At 37.7% G+C, this 19,347-nt stretch overlaps 1 protein-coding gene across 15 annotated transcripts in view; it reads right to left on the bottom strand.

Moving 5' to 3' along the window:
• FTO (FTO alpha-ketoglutarate dependent dioxygenase) overlaps positions 1-19,347 on the bottom strand; it is a 397,366-nt gene that overhangs the window by 162,497 nt on the left and 215,522 nt on the right. For 4 of the 15 annotated variants that reach the window (XM_075940285.1, XM_075940290.1, XM_075940288.1 and 1 more), the window contains one exon: positions 11,941-12,018. The exons of the other annotated variants lie outside the window; for them this stretch is intronic. In XM_075940285.1, coding sequence (XP_075796400.1) covers positions 11,941-12,018 — 78 coding nt within the window. The remainder of the gene's footprint in view (positions 1-11,940; positions 12,019-19,347) is intronic. 15 annotated transcript variants of the gene reach the window in all.

Below are 19,347 nucleotides of genomic sequence, written 5' to 3'. Positions count from 1 at the left end.
AAACCAAAGCACAATTGGACTATTTGGTTTTATCTCAGGTAACCCCTCATATCTTGTAATTAAACCCACTCCATTCGGTCAGAGTTCCTGTCACTCATATTCAATGTCCGTCATTACTGAGAAATATTTCATGACATATTACACTGAAAGAACCACCACTGCAAGATTGGCAAAATTCCTCCTGGCACAATAAGTTGAACACAATGGAAGCTTCTTTCAGATCAGTGATGTTTAACGTTTTATGTGCTGACACTGTGATTGTAACTTCATGACAATGAAAGCCTAGTTAATGGAAGATTAAAACAAAACCATACTTTATCTACTTCTGGGACTACCAGGGAATATCCAAAATTTAAAAAACTGGCCGCTCCAAGGCCATTTATACAAAAATCATGAAGTCTGTACAAAAAGTAAACTCTCTCTCTCAAAATGTGTCAATATGTGTGATTCATTTTATTTTTGACAAGATGGGCTAGCATGTCTTTTTCATTCATTTGTTATGCACAGCAATGAAATTCCCATCTTTCTCTTCACTGTTTATAAGACTAAACTGCAAACAAGTAGCCAGCAGAATTTGCCTATTTAAAGAGAGTAATCTTATAATACGTAAAACAGTCTAACATGTTAGCTTTTGAAGAAATTGTTGCCTGTGCTGTACTCACTATATGGGAAAGGGGGAGGAGAAAGCAAGCGAGCATGTTTCTGAGAACAAAAGAATGGCTATGTTGGGTCAGAACAAAGGTCCAGCTCCCTCAGTATCCTGTCTTCTGGCAGTGGCCAATGTCATGTGCTTCAGAGGAGGAACAGAATAGGTAACCATCAAGTGAGCCTTCCTCTGTTGCCCATTCCCAGTTTCTAGACACCATCCCTGCCCATCCTTGCTAATAGCCATTGATGGACCTATCCTTCATGATTTTATATAGTTATTTTTTGAACCCTGTCATAGTCTCGGCCTTCACAGCATTCTCTGGCAAAGAGCTCCACAAGGTTGACTGTGCATTGTATGAAGAAATATTATTTTCTATTGGTTTTAAACCTGATACTTATTAATTTCTGATACCTGATACCTAACTCTTGTGTTATGAGTAATAACACTCCCTTATTTACTTTCTCCACACCAGTCATGATTTTATAGATCTCTATAATACCTTCACCTTAGTCATCTCCTTTCCAAGCTGAAAAGTCCCAATTAATCTCTTGTCATACAGATGCTGTTCCATATCCATAATCATTTTTGCTGACCTTTTCCAATTCCAATATATCTTAACATGGATTTATATAGAAGCAATAGGATATTTCCTGTCCTATCATATATCTCAGGGGTCTCAAATTCCCAGACCGCGGGCCATCCCTGGCCAGAGCAATTGCACAATCTGACCTGGAAGTCTTGGCGGGATGTCCATTACCATTCCACAAACCCTGCACCTTCTTGCTACTGCCTTGCTTTCTCACCCCCATGGTGCTCCGTCCTCAATGTCACAGCTTTGGAGATTAGATGGGAGGAGGCCCTGGAGTGGCATGGCAGCAGCAGTTGGTCCCACAGCATTCTCTGCAGTGAAGCAAGTGCATTCAACTTCCTCGTGGGTCCTGCCCCATGGGGAGTGCAGGGGGCTTTGACCACTGCTTCCACTTTGCATCAGGTCTTCCAGTGATCCCAAAGCTAAGTCCTTGGGGAAAGTGATGCCATGGGAGGAGAAGGCAGCGCAATGGTAAGCAGGGGTGGGGTTTTGGGAACAGTAATAGACAGGCTCTCCTTCTCCCCCAGGAGTCCTGGGGGACTGCACAATTGCTCTGGCCAGGCATGGACAGCAGGCCGAAAGTTTCAGACCCCCGATTTATACCTTTCTTTATGATTCCCAACATTCTGTTAGCTTTTTCGACTGCCACTGAACATTGAGTGAATGTTTTCAGAGATCTATAGTAACTCCAACATCTCTTTCTTGAGTGCTAAACAGCTAATTAAAACTTCAACATTTATATGTATAGTTGGCATTATGTTTTGCAATGTGCATTACTTTAAATTTATCAACATTGAATTTCATCTGCCTTTTTTTGTCCAGTCACTCAGTTTTATGAGATCCCTTCGTAACTCTTCATACTTAGGATTTATCTATTTTGAATAGAAAACAAAGAAAAAAACCTTGATCAACAGAAGTATCTGAATAAGCGGCATAAAGTCATTTGAACAAGCAAACCATTAAGATTTGACAATACGCTGCTTACACAGTATAAAAGTTATGTAGTATTTACTGTATGATTTATGGTTTCTAAGCCTATGTTGTATTTCTAATTTGAGAATAATTTATGTTGTTTTGTGGGGTACAGATCCATACTCTGCTTTTAAACAGATTTAGGAATTGTAATATGCAGCAATAAAAACACATTTTTGATATTTGGTAAGAAACACAGTTTGCAGTAAAGATAATGTACACAATAATGTAGCCATTACCAAATCTAGCACAATAATTATTAATTAAAGCAGGATGACATAGCTCCTATAACTAGTGTACTGCATCTATACATGAAAGAGCTTCCTAGAACTATGCTTCATCTATAGAGTGCAAAATTCTGTTCATATACCCACTCTTAGCTACTACTAGCCATCTCCCCTATTTTTCTGCACTAAATGGTTCTGTATTTCAGACAGTAAGCAATGTTTAAGATCTCAGAGTCCTATGGCCAAGCACTCAAAATTAATGGTATTCAGGAGAAGGCTAGCAGGGGAAAATGTGTTGTAACAATTTTTCTAATGCTGGAATACTACATCACCAAATGTTCCTGTCAAAGCATGGTTTAATTACCTTGGCACCCATGCCACTTATAATCACCTGTCATTAGCAACAATGCTTGCATCTGTTTACACGTCTGTCAGAAATGCCAGCCCAGCTGAAGTCTTAGGAAAAAAAGACAAGTTTTACTAGGACATGACCCAGATGTGAAAAGGTCATCTTAAGGTTATCCATCCCCAGAGTGAAATGTGCAGATCATCAGAAAGGTAGCAGTGTTCAGTGGACATTTTTAACAGATGTTTTTTAGGAAGCACACAGATCTTTGTTAATATTCCCCTACTTTATAATCCAATTTTTAACATAAGAAGATTTGATATCAAAAGCATTAATTTTGTCATTTTAAAACTGTATTCTTTTCAACATTGTTCTGGGCTTTGGGGATTCTTTCTTTCTGGAATATCTTCAAATTTAGTTTCCTTATACTTAGAATGATATTAATTTGCTGGACTCTAGTCCATTAAATTGTTCATTTATTGATTACCTGTTACCTGGAAGGCAATCAAGAGTCCAGCTTCTAGAGTAAATACTTTTCTAACTGAAACAGGCTTTATAGAATGTAGTTTCCTTAATACCAGAGTGGAGCAATGATGATCAGTGACCATTTCTAAATTGTTAAGAAGCTATTGGGAATAATACTGTAAAAACTTCCGATTTTGTCATAATGCTGCTAAATTTTAATTCCATAAAATTAGTTCCTCACACTGGTACTGAAAATGCATATATCTCAGGCAGGCTGAGTGTCAATGGGCTAGTCCAAAAGTGACGAATTGTTAATTCTGGTTTGGATTTCTCCCACATAGAGAAGACAAAACCTTTTATTTGAGGCAAATTTACGTTGCTCCTCTACATATGTAGGGATGATAAAGTGAATTTTGTAAATTTTTATAGTACAAAGAACAGTCTTACTTTGGTCCTTAAAATCCATCTCAGTAATCCAATTTTGGATCCACTGAAATTCTTTTAAAGCAGCAGAAATAGGTAAAACAGATCATGCGGTATCTTTTCTAGCACGTGACTCCTAATCAGTGTTCCCTCAGCCCTGAGCCTCTGACTGGGCAGAGCTCATTAATCACCTGTGAAGTTGTGCTGCCACCCAGCTAAGAGGGAACACTGCTCTTAATCATACCCAAAGTATGATTTTTTAGTGGAAACATTGTATCCAGTTTTTTGGATCCCCCCCTCCTTTATGAAGTAGTATAATTAATTTGTATTGTGATATGTATGTTCATTAGGTTGCTACAGCTTGTCTATCATTTCCATACATAACTTCCCACTATAACATTTTTCACATCTCCTTCTCACCTGTACATTCCTGATCATAACACCTCCACTGAACATGACTTTTCACAGTTAATATGTGTTTGACTTATGCACCTTCTTATAGATATATCAGAATTATTAAACTGCTACACTACCCTTCTTGTTACAACTACTGTTTTTATCAAAATATATTTTTCTATATCTTTTTTCTCATATGTAAAAACCAAAACACTGTCAATCACCTTTCTTTTTCCACCAAGAAAATATGTATATTTTAGCCACACAAATACCCCAAACTTGCTTCTATGAAAATCATTATATATTATAACACCATTCATCAAAGCCTGTCAAAATGTTTCAACAAAGACAGACTAAGTATTTTAACCATATTTATGTGGGAAAATTTGAAACAAATTAAATCCTAGTTCTACATCTGAAAGTTACTGAGATTTGGTCCACTGCAGACTCTGAATCATGTTTTGGCAAACTTTGCTTACTAGGAGGAAGTGAGAGGTCATACTTTTCATCAATACAGCACGTATTTAATGGACGTGCATACAGTGGGTGGAGTAGGGAGTTATTCAAATTGAGTCACCTGACTAAGTCAAGACAGAACTCATTTCAATATTTTTCATAACGTTTTGGAAAACAAAATTTGTTTCTTTACTTTTTTAAAAAAATTTGCTGAGTAAGTGGTGGTAAACAATGAAGCATTTTGGCCAGAATCTAGTACTCTATAATAGAAATGTTAGAGTTTAACCATTTAACCAATAAGCTTGTGTAAATGGTTAAACTCACTTGCCAGGACCCCACTGGTGGCCGTGAACTCACGACTGCAGGGCTAGCTGCTTGGACCCTGCTGGCAGCCGGGAACCTACAGCAGAGGGGCCAGTTGCCAGAGCTGGGAGAGAGGCAAAGCCCACGGTGAAGGGAAGCGGCCCTTCCTTCCCTACCACTGCATCCCCTAAAAGCATGTAGCCATATAACTGGCAGAATTTTGATCAGTTACACAGTTAACGTTTTTCTATATTTTTTACATTCCTATTGTATAACTACCTCTGGAACTGCACGTATGTTGTCTACAGAAACAAAATTAGGACTCAATCCTGCAAACAGTTACTGTCTGTTGTAGTAGTTACTACCATTACTACACATAATAGACAGCACTACTGACAGTATTTTGAAGGAATGGTCATTTAATATATACCCGTGATCTTGCTGTAAATGGCCCACATACATTTTTCTTTTTCTCTACAGCTACGTGTAACACAGTGCATTGTTGTCATTGCTGTCTTAGTGGGTCCATGACTGTGCACAGACCATCCCATGAACCTTATTATGAGACCTCATCTTTGTGTCACAAGTGCCTGCATAAAGGTGCCTCTGACTTTGAAAGAATTAAGAATTTAATTCAACAGAAGCCGTGTGCTTCTATTTGGGCCAGAATTTTCCCTTAAAAATAAACTGTTACAACTAACTGTTAATTGCAAAGATTTTAATACTGCAATTTGGAGAACTCAAGATATGTATTCATTCTGGACTGTGAAAACCTTGTTCTAGAAACATGTGGCAACATTTGATGGTAAATTTTAATGCATTTTCTACTCCTGTAATACACCTGAAAAGAAGCCAAGAGCTCTTTTTCCTTTACATTATAGTGAAACCCAAACTAGTCTGAATGACTATAAATGGTTACTGTTTGCCTTGGCTCCTACCTGTATCAGATTCAGACTAAGGAATCTTAGTGAAGAAATTACATGGGATAAAATGGATATTTCTAAATTACAAGCCTGCAATTCCAGAGGCTCAGTGCATTAGTTTTCTATTTCACCAAAGAGTTCTTTAGAGAAAATTGTGGGATCTGACAACAAAGGATGAAAAACTTTTCCTTTCATGAGCCAAATGCTTCTTGTTTAGATTATAATGGAGATAGAAAATACATATCAAGATCAGCTATATTTTATTAATGAATTTAATAATGGTAGGTTACCAACAGTGTGATGCTTGAATTAGTCTCACACACTTTTTGTTTTAAAGCCTTTAGATTCTCAACGTTTCTCAGATAACATTTTATTTTAGGTTGTAACATTAAAAGTTAAGAGGAAAACAGGTATACCATAACTGCTCAAGGAGGACCTCAGTCTCTAGGACTGCCAACCCATCTTCCCATTTGCACTAACAATTACTGGTATATATATATATATATATATTAAAGCCACAAAGTGGTCTGTTGTATAAGCATGTAGAGCTCTTAAGACATCCCCTTATTCCTCTGCATCAGTTACTCACAGCTAATAGCAGTGTTGCGCGGAGAGCAACGTCTTCCAGGCTTATATCCAGCCTACACTCTCAGTCAGATTCATAAAAAAAAGGATGGATATGAGGAGAACCTTTGACTCTACTCCTCTATAGTGCCATTATCACAGCACAAAAGAAATAATCTGTGCCAGGTATAAGGCAGACTACTTTCCTTCTAGGGTAAACTAGATTGGGGATTGTGATCCCTAGTCTTTAAATATGCACTACCATCTTAACTCGGGGCTTATGGCAAAGTTACAAGTGAGCTCTAAACAGGCAAATTCATTTTTATGAGATGATCTTAAAATGCTCAGCAACCCTGAATATTAGGCCACTGAGCCCAACTTTTGAGCTTGTGCATGATGTGTCCTTCTACCCCTTTGCATGTATTTTTCTGTGTAGTGGCCAAGAGTTGGACTGTTTTCTTTTCTTGAAGTGGAGCAAGATTTGCTCCTCAGCGGAAGCAAAGGGTTTTTGAGAGCTAAAAACAAGAGATCAGTTAAGGTTTGCCAGTGGTTAGGGATGTCTGTGCAGAAACTGTGTATCTCCACATGCCACATAATACATCTCCCTTCCTCGAGAAGCCACGTTTTCAGGGAACCCATGACTACTGTTGGCCTCTTATTACTCATCAGTGATGGGGCAGGATTCATTGAGGAGCGGCACGATAATAAACAGAGTATTTAAAAACCCAATTTTATACTATCTCCTACTCTACTATTTCCCATAGAGGACTGCTCTCTCCATAGAGAACTAATATAAGATTAGGAAAAATGGAATAATTTTCTTCATTATATTGGACTGTAAACTCCTTGGGGCATGCATCATCCTCTATCTTTCTAAAGCATCGAGCCCTCTGTTGCTCAGCAAATAATCAATAATTTGAAACAAGCCAGCAGAACTTACACTCCAAATCCATAGGTTCTACTACACCTTTTTGTAACACAGGATAAATTGGAATACAGGATGAGAATACAGTTCCTTATAATAGCCTTACAATAGAGAATCTCTTCTCACACTGGTACAACTCCATTGATTTCTACTGAAGAGTTCCTAATTTATACCCATGTCAAATTAGCTAGTGAGTCTATGACCCGAAACTTGTAGCTGAAATAGCTCAGAAGTGCCTTCAGACTCAGTTTAACTAAGACCACAAGAGTCTGCCAGGGATTCAGTAAAGATGAAAAGCTCCTAAACATCACTAAATAAGAGGAAATGCTTCTATGATTTTCCCTGAACAAAAATCATACTCCTATTCCTTATTCTTCATTGATATTTATTCTTCAAGTAGGTCTGATGCAGACTGTCACAGTTTTCCTACTGTGCCTCCAGCACTGACAAAAAGCATTCAAAACTTATGAGTCAGGTTCCAAAAAATCATGACCACAGAGCATAATAAATCTGGGGTCTCTTTACTTGTCTTCTCAGCAGCCATGAGGGCTGGATACTGACTTAAAAAAAAGATTTTTGTGTAATCACACGACTTCAAAAATAGCAAATAATAAAACCTGTGATTGCTACTATCACCATGCCCATCAATGTTCACATCCTCAACACTCAACACAATATGTGAGCATGAGCCTAATGCTGCCCTTATATCAATCAGGCATTTTAAAATGCAATTGAGCTCTTTATACATAAGCAGTGATAGTATATTAATTATTTTAATCTAATTAGCACATAAAATTAGTTACTACAGCAATCCTGTTGCTAAGCATTTACTGATGTTTCTGTCCTACAATACTGAAACGTATCAAATAGGGCTGTCAATTGATGTGCATTAATGACTGCAATTAACGCAGGAAAAGATTAACGCGTTAATTTTTTTTAACGTGTTAATTGCAGGCACTAATGTTGTGCTGCTCCTCTGAAGTGCTGCTCCAGGGCTTCAAAGGGGCAGAGTATTAGGAGCCTGGGATCAGCTGGAGTCTCCAGCTGACTCTGTGCTCCACCATGGTGCTTCAAAGTGGCAGCACTGCACAGACCCCAGGGTCAGCTGGGGACTGCAACTAACCCCAGGATCCCTCGGTGCCGCCCCTTGAAAACACTGGGGTGGCCTTTCCAAGGGGCAGCTACACTGAGCCTGGGGTCAGCTGAGGACTCCAGCTGATCCTGGGCTTCTGCAGTGCTGCCTCTTGGATACACAGAGGTGGCCTTTCCAAGGGGCAGGGCTGCACCGAGTCGGGATCAGATGGGGACTATAGCTAATCCTGGGCTTCCGCAGCACCACTCCTTTGAAATGCCACTGCAGTGTTTCAAAGAGGCAATGTGCGCGATTAATCTCGATTAATTTTTTTAATCGCTTAGCAGCCCTGGTATCAAACTAACTTTTTGCAGATAAATATCGGTACTTTATACAACATTTCAGCAGAACTGTTTATTGCAAAATTGCATCTCATGACAACTTATAACTTAAGTAAACTGACCTGCAGTAACCCTGTGCTAAAGCTTATAACCTTAACTTCCTTATGCTAAGTGCTTACATTAATGTGCTACAGGTTTGGGCCTGGAGGCTTATTGCGTTACTGCTTTATACATATCTTATCTTTTTTTTACTTAAAAGCTAACTTTAAACTAATAAGTTAGCCCATAGGCTATGTCCTAGGCTACATGTGTAAGGAGTAAAGCATTTTCCAAACCATGATTTAAAGTGATCCATAACTATCTAAAGTTGAAGGAACTTCCTCCCATGAGACTCATTCAACTGCATAGAAAACACAAACTATGTTACTTTTATATGCTCATTATTTTCACTCTTTTCATTTTCCCAGATTTGGAATAATGATTATTAATAACTGTGTCCCTAACAAGCATAAAAAACAACAATGGTCCTGTAATACCTTAGAGACTAACAAAAATATATAAATAGTATCATGAGCGTTCGTTGGCTCAACCCACTTCTTCAGATGACAAATATGGAGTAAGGGTTGCACAGAGTTTGAAATATAAAGCAATAAAAAGGGGGAAGAGGGGAGGAGAATGAAAGGAAAAAAAACCTGTTAATTGAAGTGTCCATGCTAACTGAGGCTCATAGAGTAGGCTGTACGTAATACTTAGCTTTTGATGTTATTTGGGTGTTCTCACATATTATGAAACAGAATTTGGGAACCAGGAAATTTCTGCATTTCTAGCCACTCAACATAATTAGTTCTACTTATTTCTTCTGACCATCAAAAGAAAACATTATTTAAATACACTCATCACGTAACAGAATTCAGAGTTGTAGCATTCTTAAGATATATTAGCAAAGATAAATGGCTTATGAAAGCTAAAGAAACATATCTATAGCAAATATATTATCACAGTATAAGAGCCATAAAGGTTTGCATGTGCATCATTAGCTTTGCTATAATAAACGAGGCACTGAACGTGATGTATAATACAGTAAAGAAAACACAGATGTTTGTTTCTGTGTAGAAGAGCGTAGGTGCACTGCACCTGAGAGTGCAAACACTTAATAAGCCCTCAACAGTGAGGCTGTGGTGCTTATAATAGCTATTGCTGATAACCATTATCTATGGACAATTAACCATGTCAGGACACTGAGGTCCTAACATGAAGTCCTTATAATTCCCCACTAAGGGAGGGAGAGACAGAATAAAATTATTAGAATATATTACTAATATTTAAAATAAGCCCATATCATTTGTGTTTTAGTGGAAGCTGTATGTTATCGCTGGATTTAATTCATTATTGTCTTCTTTCAGGACACTGTATATAGTGTTTTACAAAACCTCTCTCTTTAATGCTAAGCAAAGTGACAACCCAAAATCAAGCACAGTATGTAAAGAGAACACATTTTCATTTGTTAATAAATTATTCATTTTTCTGCACAATTTAAAATATATTATTAACACATTTGTCTAGCAAATGCTTTTTGAAAAGCAAATTTAGAGAGGAGGGGAAAAAGTAACTCCAAAATAAAACTCTTTTTCACAACCCCCAAACAATTTAAATCAATACATTTTGAACTCTGGAAGCCCTTGTATTTCTTTTCAAGCATTTTGTTCATTTTTAAAATCAGCCAATAAAAGAAAATATTTTAATCGCTCAATAAAAAGGCTTTTTGACATGTGAAGACAAAAGCCTCAGGACATTTATTAAGAGACTTCCTACTGTGCTGGGCTTTGTTGTATCTCGTAATTAAAATCACACCTGAGCGGGACCATCTGTGAGAGTGTATTAAATTTCTTATAAAACAAGAAAATTCTTTTATTTTTTTCATGCAAATGCCAATAAACCTTGTACATATTTTTGTGTGAAACAGAAAATGATATGCTTAAATAAATCTAAGGCTTTGACTTAAAAGTGAGCCGATTAAAAATGAAAGGTGAATGCTATTTTAGGATTCATAATTGATGGCACCTAATGACATTTAAGCATATTTAAACCACAATTTGTAGTTACAAAAAAATTACAATTAAAAGAACACATCTTTTTCTTCATAATGTTTCTGACCATTTGTAGTTTTCTTAAAAGTTTCCTTTTATCATATGACATGGAAACAAAGAAGATGAAATTAAAAAGACTTTCTGTATTAATATTATTTCCTTCAATAACAGCTGAAGGCACTTAGCAAAGGTTGATTCGTATTTGTCAGGATCAACCACTACACTGGTGGAAACAATTGTTAATGATGGCAAAAAAAGTTTACATCTTTTAGTTGTTAATTTAAATTTTGAGAGGAATACCTGTATTTCATAAAACAAAGGTAGAATATTATAAACAGCTTTGTGAATCCCAAATAGATACAGAGCAGTATTCTTTATGAAAATGCTTGATGAGAAAGCAGATCTCTAACTGTAATCCTGATTTGTGAAGCATATGGGTGCCTATGCAACAATGTACTTGAAGCACGTGTTTTTAAAAAATGTGCTTGGGTCCAAATTGACTGAAGATCCATTGATAATGGGACCTAAAAATGTGCTTAAGGTTAGGCACATGCTTAGCTGAACTGGGGCCTTATGCACATGTATAACTGAAGCATATAAGCAGTTCCATTGATTTTATTACAAGGTACGTTCCTTCAATGGGACCACTTATAGGCACCTGAGTACCATTAAGCATAACTGCTTTGTTAAACTTTGGTTGGGTATATAATGAAATTCTTGTTTCTCGACCATATAACATGGATTATGCAAATATATTGAAGAAAATTTAAACTGTAGACTCAAGACCAGTTGTAAAATGTCTCAAGACACCTACTTCCCAGAAATTGATCATGAAACTCTGAAGAGGGGTAAATGAGACAAATTTATTTCTCATTTCACTAGAGGAAAGGAAAAAAAGGTTTGACAATGCTAGTAAACAAAAAGCAATATGATAGGCAGTTAATGGGAGGGACAAGAAATAACTAGGGCTGTTAAACTATTAAAAATTGTGATTAATCACACTATTAAACAATAATAGAATATCATTTATTTAAATAAAGGCCACTGGATCACAGTGATTTTTTTCCAAAAGTGACTTCCTTTATGCACAGAAAAATGTTTGATTAAGTTGGTTTTACAAACCGTATACCTATAAATAAGAGCCTTTCACATTAAAGAAATCATATTTTCCCAAAAGTGTTTTGACCTATTATTGGCCCTACCTTAAAAATTCATTTTTGTTGTCCCAATAGAATATGATGACTCCTTTGCTGCAGTTTTGTTCTATGATGTTAATCCAGCTGCATTAAAAAACAAACAAAACCCCTCACCAGTCAAAACTCTAAAATTTTCAGTAATTTTTTAAAAACTCTTCAAATTTGACAGCAGATTTTTGTGACAGCCACTTTTCTGGCTCTCTTCCCTCTCTCCCCTTTAAAGTTACTTTAATAAGTTTTCCCAAATGACCTATGGCTTCATAATATCAGTAGTTCAATCACTTTCCAAGTTACAGTTTTTCTTTTGAAGTTGTCCTCAGGTTATACAGTGCAAGGACACAAAAGCACTTTATTCTGCTACAGTTTTCTTTTTCAGTTGCATAAAACAATATTTTTATGTTTAAAAACAAACACTTCTGTGCTGGTAGTTTTGCTTAGCAAGTTCAGTCAGCAAAGTATTTTTCCAATCAAATCTCTCTCCTGAAACAGTATTAAAATGGAAGTCTGAGAAACCCTCATTTGACCATTTGAAAGACATTTATTTATCTTATTCTAGTCTCTGTTATACTAGGTTAAATCAACGGTAAATTCACTGAAGTTAGTGGAGTTACACTAATGTAAAACCAATGTATGTGAGAAAAGAATCAAGACATTAGACTTCATTAACACTTCTTTCTGTTAAGTCAATATACCTACCCCTCTGAAGTATGCATTAGTCTGATCAGTCCTTCTTAAACCAGTATTGGATACCAGCAATCTTAAAAATTACTGCTTTATCCCCAACCTTGTCTTCCAAAGAAAATTCATCCAAAACTTAATGACAACCATACTTTAACAACTGCTAATCAATAAAGACATCTTTAATCCTTCTCAATCAGAATACAGACTGAGCCACAACACTGGGACTATTTTGGTGACACTGATGGATGATTTTCATACACTGATGGTCAGAAGTCAAACTTCAGTTGAGAGACAAGGTGGATGAGGTAATATCTTTTATTGGACCAACTTCTGTTGGTGAGAGGGACAAGCTTTCAATCCACAGAAGTTGGTCCAATATAAGCTATTATTTCACCCACATTGTCTCTCTAATATCCGGGAACTGACATGGTTAAAACATTGCAAACTTCAGTTTGTCACAGAAGGAGTTAAATATAAGAAGCTGGCAGGGTGTAACAATATAGCATGAAATGGCATATGCCAAAAATAAAATGGACCTCTAATTTTATCAAAGACACATTTCCTGGAATTTCCAGGAGGAAAAAAAAGTGACAATGAATATATGGTAGCACATAACTAATGTACTTTTCATGAATCGCTATGTGCAGATGTTTCCTTTCCCCACTTTGCAAAGGTTTAGAAGCAGAGTGCTTGTAAACTAAGGAATCACTTACCAAATCTTTATTTTGAAAAATTTGCTCTTCGACATTATAAATGATCAAAATAATTGAAAACTGAATGAACAAACTGCATATTATGATTAATTCTCCCGGACATTCTCTATTATTGTGCTTTCTCCTTAAGTCAGTTCACTTCATTTATTCATTCACAATGGCCCAGTGTATTTGCATCTGCAGTACATGGAATTCCACAGGCACCGATTTGGAGTGTTCATCTATCCTCCCTGCTGTAGATATCAGGGGAAGATGGCAGTGACTAAATACAAGATACTTTTGAATGGTATAAAAGTGCAGAGAAAACTGCGCCATCAGAAAACCTGACCTGTAGTTAATAAGACAAATGCTTAAGGGCACTCCCAAAGCTTGAAAGCTTTCAAAACTAACTCATGATCCAGAATTTCAAAGGAAGAGCCATCAGCAATAAAAGGGCATCTACAGTAATTATTCAAATATAGCTTAATGAAAATCTCATCTATTTGTGAGCCCTTTCCTTTTTTCCTTTTCAAGCCCCAAGGCTTGAACAGAGTTTACAATTCTTTTGAGAGAAAAATTAAACAAATACACACATCATAAAAATAATCCCAATATAAAAACATGCTTATGTAATGCCAAACTGTCATACAAATTACTCAGCAATTAAATCTCACCTCACAATATTATGAATGTGAAATAAAAAAGGAACAGATGTGCTCCTCCAAACCAACCCTTTCCTACAAGTAAATTAACAATCATTTTACAACCCAGTGGGCTACTGTGTGTATGTGTTGCTAATCGTTCCTTCACACTCCTCGCCAGCACTACCACCACCCCAGCATAACACTGAGTTATTTATAAAGTTATCTATCTCAGACTTTGCAGATGATGCCTAACATCATGACAACAGTGAAGAAAAAAGGTCTCCGTACCTGCCTAACTAAAACAAGTTTCTGTAAAGTAATGAATAGAGACAGCTTGGGGACCATCCACCTGCACTGCCTGACTTTTACTGCCTGCAAAGTGAAACCACCAGGGATTGGCAGCAGGTACTTGTCTGACAGGGCCAGGACAGCCTCTCTCCTCAGTGACAGTCTGGGCCTAGCGTCTTAAACCTGACCCACCATAATTCCTTCACAATGCCTCAGCAAGGCAGCTGACAGTAGCAGCTGCACCTCCTAAGCGAGATGGATGGAATTTTCATAACTAGTTCCCCAAGTTACATTTTACCTTCAAGATAATTTATGAGCTTCTCTGAAGCCTTGAAGAGACAATATGCTTGCCATAAAATTAACTGTAACAGTCTTGTAGGTTATAATTAACACTGGGAGGGTAGCACCAACTGGATGAAACACATGGCATAATTGATGGTGAAACTGGAAATTAAGGAAGCTAACAATATCATTACTGTGCACATCATTTTAGTGAAACCTATTCTTTCCAGGGGTTAATTACAATCTCCTTCTAATGTACACATTCTGATGGGGAGTGGATGAGTGTCACAGGAGGAGGAGGTACGTTTGCTGGCAAGGCCACCTTGCATTTGAGCTGATGTATATATTGTTTTCTGCCTGGAAGAGAGATATACATGTCAAAGCAGCAGCAGCACCTGAACATCTGGCAGTATGAACACTGTAGCTTAGAGATAGATGATTGCTCAAGCCTCATAGAATTTTTCATTTTCTCTGTAAGCAGTATCCTTTTTCCTGTAGGAAAAAAATCCTCCCTGAGATTTCACTTAATAGCACACATTATTAATTTAAATGACTTGCATGACTAAGAACATTTTAACTTTGCTTTTATATTGCCACAACTTAGCAGTGAATTAAGATTTTCCACTAGTGTATTATCCTCCAGGTTTATTACATTAGCCTTTGGAAACACCGTAGAGTGATCTTTTTAGCATCTTGTCTGTCAAGGGGATAGTGAACAGACGTAGAGATGCTGGTGAGCTAATTAATCAGAAATAATTTCATAAACTGCTGCCGTCTTTGAAAAGGATAACATGCCATTTATCCATCCATACTTAATACTCCAGCTCTCTTAACAAGACGGAAGGACCATTAATGCAGTGTATTTATTTGAATCACTCTCAAATTATTCTAATGTAACTCCTTTTTTTGTCCTTAGACAAGATATTGGACAAGGTTCAGATAAATGATGAAACAGTGTCACCTACAGGCAAGCAAAGCTGTTAATAACTCAACCAAAGTTCTATCACTTTGCAACTGACAGATGAATTTAAGCTTTATCTACACCCTGGAAAATACACTGAAGGGGATATGTCTAAAATACACTTGGGACTCTCTAATATAAAATAAAATTACTACTCTTCATGTGTGGTAAATTATTTGCTAAGATAAACACAGTGTAAAGTGAGTGATTAATCTATTACAGAAGGGACAAATGGTTAACCTTTCATCTCCAGGGCATCTCCTCAAATCAACCTTGACCAAGATGGTAAAAAATCATTCTTATTAAAGGATCTGAAAACTCTTGAAAGACATTTTAGCTTTCTAAGATATATCCACAGTATCAGACAAACCCCTCCCCACCACTCATAGCCTTTGTTAAAATGCTGTAATTAGTAGAGAGTAAAACACCTCCCTTCTTTAGTCAAGATTGGTCAAACTATTGGAAAACTAAAGATAGGTGAATACAGAAAAAATGTGAATATTTGTTTTAATTTTTAAATAAAATTATTTTGACTGCATTTGTGTCACACTTTTCTGTTCACTTGCCACAGATATTCTAGCAAATTATTTACTGGCAGGAATGTTTGTAGAAACAGCAAGTTTTAGGCAAATGTTGGAGAATTCCAGCAAGTAAATTCTGAATTCATAATCAGTCATTCTTGAGAGCATAGTTCTAAAAAGTTACTCTCATCCATCCAGGAACCAGATACATATTAAATGAGCAGTGTGTTCAATCAAAAGTAACCAATGTGGTTTCAGCTTCAGATACATACTTGCAATGATCTCTTCACAAACAAACTGCAGACCAAGAATTCTTCTCCATAATTGTTAACCAATAATTTCAAATAGTGAATAAATTTGAGAAGGTAGCAATCTACTCAAAGACAATTTGTAGAGAAAGAGGTGAAACTGATATAATGAATTATTTGTTCTGTTTTATTCACAACATATTTTCTGCCAAATTCTAAGCTCAATTACCTCAACTTTACAAATGTAACTGATACAAAAAATTGCAAGTCTATCTTATTCTGGTATACCCTGTCAATATCAGGTCCAAAAGGTCTCAGAATGGTTTCTCTCTGCTAGCAAGCGACTCTCTCTCTTTCTTTTCAAGCTTTCATGACGTCTGCTTTTAATTGCCTAACCCTTGTCCCAAACTTATTTTTCTATGGTCTGCATATTCACTAAGAAATTGGTTTTGATCCATTTCCAACTGCCTGTTTGGGATTTTGCAATTCTTTTTCTAGAAGACACCTGAGCCCTTCATTAATGTTCTTTAATAAGCTTCTTGTCCGCATTATTTCTGCTTCATCACTAGCCCAGGTTAGGTAATTTCTAGTATACTCAATACAGTAACAAGACAAATTTCAGCGGTATTGCAATTTATGAACATTTGTTAGTAAGTTGAAGATATTGCTTTCCTTCTAAAGGTTTCCTTTTGTAGATCCAAAGAAGTTTCAATGGGTTCTAAAGTACTGGTAGAACCTTTCTAGTCCAGTACACCTCTCCCAACAGCTGTGGTGGGATGGGAGGTGCTGGGTGGTGTGCCTTAGTTCCCAAAAGCCATAGCTCAGCAGTCAACGGTTCATGACTGGCACCGGTCTCTGGAGCAGTGGACTGGCGGTTGGAAACCAATGTCTTAGAAGACATACTTAGTGGTACATTAGAGCTAAATAACAGCAAAGAACACTGAGAGCCAGAACTGGTGGCTCTAAACTAATTTTGCCGGACCATGGGAAAATTGAATCTACCCACAATAAGCAGACATCCAGCTAACTAAAATTATGCTGGACCACAAAAGCAGTGGAACCAGCAAGTACAGAACAAGAGAGGTTCAACTTGTATTTTTCTTTCTACTACCACTTAATAATACCTAAACTATGGTTGGAAGACATCCCCTGCATAAGACAATGGATATGAAAACAACGCTGCTTATATAAGAAGTCTCTTAGTTCTTATCTTTTTAAATAACATAGCTAACAATGAACTGAACATATATTAGAAAGATACCATCTTTGTAGTTACAGGGAATATATAATTTCTCAAAAATTATTTCCAGTCTTCTTTGCCTAAGACCCAGCCTCTGGTCTCTAGACGGAAGTTGCCTTCCTTCCTTGTCCACTATTGATATGGCTATCACCAGTATATATGTGATACATGTGGATATCTGCACATATTTATACACACATTTTTACATACCGTATTTTCCGGCGTATAAGGCTACTGGGCGTATAAGACGACCCCCTAATTTTTTAGTTAAAAGATAGGTTTTCGTCTTATACCCCAGCACCCCTCCGCCTCCCCGGCTTTGCTCCCGGTGTCCCTGGTCTGCTGGAGACGGTCCCCAGCAGACCAGAGGCACCGGGAGCAAAGCCGCAGCGGCGGCGGGGTCCCGCGCCTCTGAGGCTTTGCCAGAGCAAAGCCTCAGAAGCGCGGCACCCCGCCGCCGCTTCGGCTTTGCTCCCGGTGCCTCTGGTCTGCTGGGGACCGTCTCCAGCAGACCAGGGACACTGGGAGCAAAGCCTCTGAGGACGCCCCGGCAGTGGGACAGCCCCGGCGCGCCTGGGCTGCCCCGCCGCCTGTATACCCGGCGTATAAGACGACCCCCTATTTTTGGGGGATGTTTTTTAGCATCAAAAGTCGTCTTATACGCCGGAAAATACGGTACACATGAAAGCTCTTTATGACGACTACAGACTGATGTCCTCTCTCCATATGGAAGGCATAGAGCAGGCAACAATAGTGCAAGACACCCATTTACTAAAAAACCAACTGTTACAGGACACATTGTTCTGCTGCTATGTCCATTTGATTTTTGGCTTCTCTGAAAAAAACAGTAAAGGTGTAAATTAGAGTGTGTTGTGACAGTGGCATTATATTAAATATACACTTGCCTGCTATGACTGAAGAATCAATGCATTTTACATAGGCCATCAAACAGCAATCCAAGGGAACTACATTTTGGAACCAGCAACCTGACCTACATTTGAACTCGTGAAAGGAGATGAAAGGCTTTGAGTTTCATTACTAATTCCCAAAGAGCTTGTCCACGTTGGCAAGTTTTGTCACCAAAAAAAACCCTTTTTGGCTACAAAACCCAGAGAATGTTCACATCGCAACACACAAAAGTTGTGAAAAATACCCAGTTTCAACAATAAAAAACTTTCATCTCTGTAAGGGACTTTTGACTCTCCCCCTCCCTTTACTGTCATTTCGTGTGTACTATAGTAGTTTTATTCCAAGTTTATTAAATTCCAAGATGTTTCCCACAATGCTTTCTGACCAGCACTTTGAACTCTGCTGCTCTGCAGCCACATAAAGAGATAAATAGAAATGCTCCCTTCCCATCTGCAAACCCCAGAAACTTTAAAATCCATTTCCTACTGGCTAGCACAGTGTGTACTGCACCTCATGGCATCTTCACCAGGAAACAGAGGTGGTTATCACTCAAGGTGCTTTCCTGCGTGGAACAGTCCAGAGCTTTTGGACCTTATCAGTACGTGGAGTGAAGAATTAGTGCAATCACAACTGAGAGAGCGGCGAGGAGTCCTGTGGCACCTTATAGACTAACTGAAGTGTTGGAGCATAAGCTTTTGTGGGCAAAGACCCACTTCGTCAGATGCAAGATTCAGACTTACACGGATACCCCTCTGATACTTCACAACTGAGAGTGACTTATAGGAACTGGGCCATGTACAGTCACATTTCTGTAGCCCTTTGTGATATGACCTTGACACCCTGCAATGCAGAGAAAAGATAAAGAAACTCCCACAGTCATACCAGAAGGTGAAGGAGGTAAACAGCCAGTCTACTGCTTCACCCAAGACATGCTGTTTTTATAAAGA

The sequence above is a fragment of the Pelodiscus sinensis genome, chromosome 12 (assembly GCF_049634645.1).
Source record: "Pelodiscus sinensis isolate JC-2024 chromosome 12, ASM4963464v1, whole genome shotgun sequence".
Lineage (NCBI taxonomy): Eukaryota > Metazoa > Chordata > Testudines > Trionychidae > Pelodiscus > Pelodiscus sinensis.
Note: the sequence above shows the minus strand (reverse complement) of the source record. Positions and strands in the feature narration are given on the sequence as shown.